The sequence below is a fragment of the Poromitra crassiceps genome (genome assembly GCF_964638095.1).
Source record: "Poromitra crassiceps genome assembly, chromosome: 20".
Taxonomy (NCBI): Eukaryota; Metazoa; Chordata; class Actinopteri; order Beryciformes; family Melamphaidae; genus Poromitra; species Poromitra crassiceps.
Genome location: NC_139637.1, coordinates 21,458,977 through 21,466,790, shown reverse-complemented (window position 1 = coordinate 21,466,790; position 7,814 = coordinate 21,458,977). Strand labels below are relative to the sequence as shown.

At 48.5% G+C, this 7,814-nt stretch overlaps 1 protein-coding gene across 1 annotated transcript; it reads left to right on the top strand.

The window, feature by feature from the left end:
• Positions 1–367: 367 nt before the first annotated feature.
• Positions 368–6,965, top strand: sall4 (spalt-like transcription factor 4; the record flags this gene model as incomplete). The annotated part of the gene is made up of 6 exons (XM_083656752.1): positions 368–437; positions 2,805–5,155; positions 5,582–5,771; positions 5,857–6,167; positions 6,348–6,469; positions 6,617–6,965. 6 exons carry the CDS (start codon positions 368–370, stop codon positions 6,963–6,965), a joined length of 3,393 nt encoding a protein of 1,130 aa, XP_083512878.1.
• Positions 6,966–7,814: the final 849 nt, after the last annotated feature.

Genomic DNA, 7,814 nt, shown 5'->3' with positions numbered 1-7,814 from the left:
GGTGACTGGTGACTGACAATATAGTTCTCATGAGCAAAGGCAAAGAGCCATGATGAGTTGCGTGTTATTAACCCTGCCTCCATCCAGCAGTCCATCCACTCGCATGGCTCCTCCCGCCCCCTCCTGCCCCTCCGCTCCGCGCATCAATAGGAAGCGCATTTGAATAATGTGCGAGCACTTGGACTGGAGCCAATCAGCTGTCAGAGGACCGTGATAAATCGCAATGCATTATTGATAATAATAATTACGACATGCGCATTTCTACTTGAGAGGGGGCTAATTTTCCCCCAAGCCCGAGGAAGGAATTAGCAAAAAGAAGCGGAGGAAAATTGTTGGTAACTATTTCGCTCCTGATGGTTGTTGCACCATGTCGAGGCGCAAGCAAGCCAAGCCGCAGCACATCAACTCCGACGAGCCCGCTGGTTCGTCCGAAAATGGTAAGTTTTTTGGGATAAGGGAGGAGAAACTTTAACGTTTAGCACCGCTACACCGTGTCGTTGCAAACTCGACATTTGATCGCAAAGTTAGCCTACCTTAACATTGTTCGGCTCCCGCACTTTGACCTGTGTTTGCTGACCCTTGGAACTGACCAGGAGTAAAAAAAAAGACGTGTTGTTTAAACGACAAATGTATTAATTGTTTAAACTCCCAGTCCAGGTGGTGGTAGGCTATGTGAGGTCCACGTTATCACAAATACAAGAGAGCGTATCTTACGCTTTTTTCGCTTTTCTCATAATAACAACACGAGGTCAAAACCACGACCGACTCGTAACCTTAACGTGGAAAAAAACAATAACGTGCATTTATGTATCGATTTGTATCAGACGTCGGTCGGGCTGTAACGTTACAGATCGCTTTTTCTGCGTTTGTAAAAGTGCAGACCGTAATTCCCATTGAACTTTAGTGGCTACATTGAGCCGTGTGCTGCTGCTACCTGTTGGATTTTGGATGCATTGTGATAGGCTACATTGTAATTCGTCTGGGGGAAACGAAATCCTGTACTAGCCTGAGCATGATTAGGTTGATTAGATGTCTTTCATGTTTCGAATACTGATTTGATTGAACGTTAAATGATGACTATATAATCTTTACTATCTATCGTCAAACAACATTTATCTACTTGTTTTGGTGTGTGCTTTTAAACGCATTTACTGAATTTGTAGAAGGGTATTGTCGTTGTGTTACATTATTTCCATGATCCAGATTTGACTGTTAACTTTTCCCAAAAGCTTGCTGTTGCCATACTTTTTTTAAGCCAGTATTATGTTTATGTATTGATAGAAATGGCTCTAGTGTGCGTCTTTAATTGATAAAGTTTTTTAGACAAAGGTTCCCAACAACTGTGTGTGAAATGTGACTCGGGAGTAAGCTGACCTAAAGGCAATAAATCCCCCAGTTTAATGCATGACTGTTTCCTTTGGTACATATGTGGAGAGGTGGGGGATGGAGCAGTGGTCTTTTTGTGGAGACTGGGTGGGGGTGCGTTTCGGTGTTGCCATATGCAAGGCAAGCCCCAGCAGCAGCAATGCCATGGAGCTCACCTTCTAATTATGAGACTGGGAAACATGCTGTTTTACAGTGAGCCGCAAAGTGACGTTATATTTCGGCGTTTTCGGCCATTTATAACATTTTTGATTTTGAAAAGGGGTTATAGGCTACTTTTGTATCTCTAGAGTTGCACCTATGAATTGTTTAGTATCACCTCGTGTCATGAACCCCACTAAAGGTGATCAGATCATGCGCCATCAAGTGGTAAACTAGTGGCGTCGCCATGTGATTTTCAATTCATACCCGACTATGTATTCGGACTTTATGGAAAGTTGCCCCCCCGAGTAGCTATTCTTCCCGAACAATTTAGGTTTTGGGCTTAATTATATGCATTGGATGCCAGTTTCCCTACACTATCCTCTGTCGCGCATCAATGACAATGTAACCGCGTTATTATGCGCCCATCGTTTTTTAAGCTACTTGTTTGACAATGAGGTGACTCGTCTGAATACAATTTGCAACTTTTTTTTGACGCCGCTTCATGTTGCCTGGTGAGCAATTAACAAGTCCAACAGTCTCGTTGGGCAAATGCAAACAGGTGGTCTTAGTGGTCTACCCCCCTTTCTCAACGCATTAGCATTTGACAATGCACCCAGTTGTGAAATGGCCTCTTGGTTAGCAACAAATCAAAATGCAAACATGGTGTTGGAGCACTTATAGCCTACGGGTTTTACATACTGTGAAAATGCACAGGTTACTTTTCATTCATGTTTTTGTTTGTTTGTAAGTGTAAGCTTCGGGCGTAGGCTACAGTTTCATTTAGCTGTTTTTTTCTCTCTCACTGATTGGAACATCAAAATGTCAAAACAGAAGCTTGTACTGTATATATAACCTCCACTCTTTGTATGCTTTTAGTATAATGTATACCCAGCATAAAAAAGTATTGTCCCATATGTGAAGTTATTCGAAGATTACCAAATCATTTGGCCAGATCTGGAATTTGGTCGGGGGTTACCTCTTTCAGTAGCAAAGTAATTTAATGTTCTTGGTTCTTTGTCTCTCTCTGGACATTTGCTCTTGGTGATGTTAGAGGTGGATGGTTGCCCTCTACTGGCCCTGTGGACAACAGGCAAACCAAGCTCTTTTTTGACAATCCAGGAGACTGACAAATTGAACTTGTGACACATTCTAATTTAGTCATAATATTATTACTAGTATTGTTATATTTATTGTTATACAGTACATTTTGTTTTGTTACAGATGCCATTATTGTATAAAGGTTGTGAGATTTAAACTTTTCTCTCATCTTGTTTCAGGGATGATTCCAGATGGTCAAGCTGACGAGACCGGGAACGAATTGAAGAGGTTCCGAATGGACGAGACGAGGGTCTGCAACAAGTGTTGTGCCGAATTCTTTGATGAAGCTGAATTTCTCGAACACGAGCATAATTGCACTAAAAGTCAGCAGGTGGTCATCATGAAAGATGGAGACGGCCGCGAAGTGCCCGAGGAATATACACATGGCTCTCCTAATGGCCTCACTAGTGACCATGATGACGGCCAGTCCAGCAGTCACTCCCTATCAAATGTCACAACAGAGCCGCTGGAAAGAACAGGGGAAGAAGAGACCAAAGCAAACGCAGAGGAGGATTCAGACCAACGGGAACGGGCGGAGATGTCCGCCAGCCCGGAGATGACTTTCCAGCCCTCGCCCAAAATGCTCAACTCAAATGTCACCCTCGAATCCATGACGGCCACTAGAGTGGCCGTCACTCAGCATTCTTCAAATCGTACATCTCCTCCCTCGTCGTCTCAGGAAGCCCTACAGGCCATCCCGATGATCCTCGAGCAGTTGGTGTGCCTCCAGCAGCAGCAGCTCCAGCAGATCCAGCTCACGGAGCAGATCAGAATCCAAGTGGCCATGATGACCCCTCACGGTCTCCAGTCGTCGCTCGGGGCAGCGGTGGACCCCCTGAAAGCCCTCGGCGCCCACCTCTCTCAGCAGCTCTCCGCTGCAGCAGCGCTGATAGGCAAAAGGACAGGCAGCCAGAGCCTTTCTCTGGAGACAATGAAGCAAGGTAAACTACCTCACACCACTAGCATCCCTGCCTCTCTGGCTGGAGGACCGGGGTCGAGGGCTTCTAAAACAGACATTTTGAAGGGCCTTCCAGAGCTGGTCAGCCGATTGCCAGCACTACTGCCCTCCCAGCCTCCAGGGGGCATGGGTTTCCCCGGCACCTTCACCGGTATCCAAGCGGGGGTTGATCCCTCTAAGAAAGTGAAGAGCAAGATGAGCCTGAGCCTTCCACCGGAATCAAAGCCCGCTGGGGACTCTTTATACAGGCACAAGTGCAAGTACTGCGGCAAGACCTTCGGCAACGACAGCGCTCTCCAGATCCACCTGCGCTCTCACACCGGCGAGAGGCCCTTCAAGTGTAACATCTGCGGAAACCGCTTCACAACCAAAGGAAACCTCAAAGTGCACTTCCAAAGGCATCGAGAGAAGTACCCACACATCAGGATGAACCCTCACCCTGTGCCAGAGCACCTCGACAACGTTCCCACCAGTAGTGGCATTCCCTACGGCATGTCTATGCCCATAGACGAGTCCAATTTGACAGAAATAAAGCCGATGATAGCCCATCCCGCCGCCGGGTTACCCCCCTCCTCGTCCATGCCGGCGTTCAAAACAACATTTGAGGGCTTTGGAGGAGGGGACCCGTTTTCCCAGAGACCCTCGCCCTCGACGAGCGACGGCGCGTCGGTTTCCTCAAATGTGTACGCCCACGAGACGGGGTCGGATCAGAACCAGGATTCGAAGGAGCTGATCGGAGCACTGCATCATATGAATGGTAACGCCCTCTCGGGTGAACACAGCTCTGGAACGGCCAAACTTCAGCAGATGGTGGACGGCCTGGAGAAGAGGACCAACGACCCCAACGAGTGCGTCATCTGCCACCGGGTGCTCAGCTGCCAGAGCTCTCTGAAGATGCACTATCGCACGCACACCGGCGAGAGGCCCTACAAGTGCAAGATCTGCGGCCGTGCGTTCTCCACGAAGGGCAACCTCAAGGCCCATTACGGAGTGCACAGGGCGAATACTCCCCTCAAAATGCAGCACTCGTGTCCCATCTGCCAGAAGAAATTCACCAACGCAGTGGTTCTACAGCAGCACATTCGCATGCATATGGGCGGGCAGATTCCCAACACGCCCGTGCCAGAGAGCCAGTTTGAAGCTGCTGAGGCGATGGACTCCTCTTTACCAGACGAGAAGTCTATGGATGCCAATGGCTTCGATGCGAGCATGGAAGACCACGAGGCGGAGCTGGACTCCCAGGAGAAGCCAAATGACTCCTCGCATTCTCTCCCATCTCTCCCGTCTACCTCCGAGGAACAACAACCACAGCAGCAGCACGCTCCCCCCCACTCCAGGCCCTCCATGTGGGACGAGATGGACGTCTTGAAGAATTCCAACCTCGCTCTTTTGAAGAACCTCAGCTCGGCTCTTGCACTGAAACGCCAGAGCAGCACAGCTTCAGAGAGCGAGGGAACGCCGAAAGAGTCTCCCTCAGCTCCCAGGGAGCAGGAGTATCAGAATGGCCGCAGTCCCGCCATTTCTGATTCGGCCATGTCATTTCACTCCTCCTCCCCTGTGAACAACCACATGGTGAACAACCACATGGTGAACAACCACATGGTGAACAACCACATGGTGAACAACCACAACAACAACATGGGTAGCAGCAAATCTCCTGAATCCGTCATGGCTGATCACTTCCCCCGCAGTGGGCACATGGGTAACAGCAAGTCTCCTGAATCCGTCATGGCTGACCATTTCTCCCGCAGTGGGCACATGAGTAGCACCAAGTCTCCTGAATCCGTCATGGCTGACCATTTCTCCCGCAGTGGGCACATGAGTAGCACCAAGTCTCCTGAATCCGTCATGGCTGATCACTTCCCCCGCAGTGAGCATATGAGTAGCACCAAGTCTCCTGAATCCGTCATGGCTGACCATTTCTCCCGCAGTGGGCACATGGGTAACATCAAATCTGAATCCGTCATGGCTGACCACTTCCCCCGCAGTGGGCACCTGGGTAGCAGCAGGTCACCTGAATCTGCCATGGCCGATATGTTTTCCTACAGTGGGTCAAGGCCAGAGTCCGATAGCGGCCTTCAAGATGGCACTGAGTCAAGTGGAGCCCTCGACCTCACAGCTCCAAGCAGCTTCACCCATAAAGCCATCAAAGAAGAACCTGGCCTGCCCTTCACTAACGGAGACTATGGTGAGTTTTATTATTTTATCAAAGTTTAAATGCGTATCATGTTGAGTGCTGCTTTTTATCTCATTCTGCCCTCTTGTCTCTTCAGCTCCTAGTCATCACATGCCTTCTTTCATGAGGCTACCTCCGAGCTTGGCCAGTCTGGAGATGAAGATCCCTCCGGAGAATCCCCTGGGTCCCCACGGCTTGTTCAGCTCCCAGTTGCCTCAGGGAACGGGCATGTCCTCGTCCAGCTCCGGCGCGCCGCGGCGATCGACCAAGCAGCACCTGTGCAACGCCTGCGGGAAGAACTTCTCGTCTGCCAGCGCCTTGCAGATCCACGAGCGCACGCACACGGGGGAGAAGCCGTTTGCATGCACAATCTGTGGCAGAGCTTTTACCACCAAGGGAAATCTCAAGGTAAGACATGCAAGCCTAATTATTAATTAAACTAATTATTACTTGCATTGAGTGGTTAAGCTAGGCCCTTATCAATCCATTTAAATGTGTACTTTTGACTGATGTAGCCATCTGTTAAATAGTGCTTAAGAATCGAGCCTTTTGATGAGATTGTAATCAACTGTGCATGTGTTGTTTTAGGTGCACGTCGGAACCCACATGTGGAACACCTCGTCACGGCGGGGCCAGCGTCTGTCCTTGGACAATCCCATGGCCCTGATGGCCATGAGCTCGGAAGCCAAACCCATGTCCTTGATGTCCATGTGCTCGGAAGCCAAACCCATGTCCTTGATGTCCATGAGCTCGGAAGCCAAACCCATGTCCTTGATGTCCATGAGCTCGGAAGCCAAACCCATGTCCTTGATGTCCATGAGCTCGGAAGCCAAACCCATGTCCTTGATGGCCATGAGCTCGGAGGCGAAAATGTTGCCCGAGATGATGCAGGCTCCCAAAGAACTGGGCCCCCCGCCGCCGCCGATGAACTTTGACCCCTCCCTGTGGAACCAGTATGTACAGTATAGCGGCGGCCTGACCATGAAGACCAACGAGATCTCCGTCATCCAGGGTGGTGGCATCCCGCTCCCCGGCAGCCTCGCCGGCGGGCCTCTGGTCGGCTCCACCGGAGGCCTCATGAAGATGGACGGCTCCCACTCTGGCTTGCCGGCGACCATGGCCGAAATCGAGAAGAACAGCTCTGGCAGTGTGCCAAAATCACAATTCCCACATTTCATGGAGGAGGGTAAAATTGCAGTCAATTAGGCGTTCTGTTCTGACCGGTTCTGACCCGTCAGCCAGAGTTGTGAGTCTTTGAATGTTCAGGGTGGCAGTGGTAACTGCTTACCATTTGCCCAGTTACAGGTACAATCAATACTCTAGAGTCAACCTTGAGAATAATTCTGTTTAGATTGGTTGAAAATGTTCCATTGCAGTTCTTTACTCTTCTGATCTTATCAATTCACTAGTGTTATTTTTAGTTGAACTTGATATAACTACTGTAGTATTTACTGTTTAATTTTATATATATATATGCGGGTATTTTTTTGTGACCTCCCTTTTTGTGTGTATCCACAAGTTGAATGTACCACTTACTTGAAACCGCTTTACTTCAGAACGTCTCCCTGACCCCTGACACACGTTTGAAGGAGTTTGGCTATAGTTGGGACACGTTTCAGCCAGGGCATGACTTGTTTATGGACACACACCACGTCTCAGTGTTCTCGGAAAATAAAACTGACATTTCTCTATACATGACTACTTGCTTTCGTATCGTGCGTGCCATAGATTTGATTCAATTGTACAGTTTTGTAGTGGTCAATGTCATTGGCATGTTTCTTTTTGAAGAGAGGCTTTTGGATCAGTTTTGGAGTCTTAAAATTGTTTTGACGACTTATTCCAGTCCCTTTTTGTTATTAAATCCAAGTGCGCTTGTCAGTCATCCATTTTTGAATATTCTGGATTACAAAACTGGCTTTCATAAATGTTTTCGTGAGATGTTGGTTGATACATGACTCAGACCTTTTGCTAAGTGCCTAACCCGAATTGTACCTGTTGCGGTTTGTTTGCTTGTTTTAATGCATCATCAAGTTGTAATGAAGTTAAATGGATACA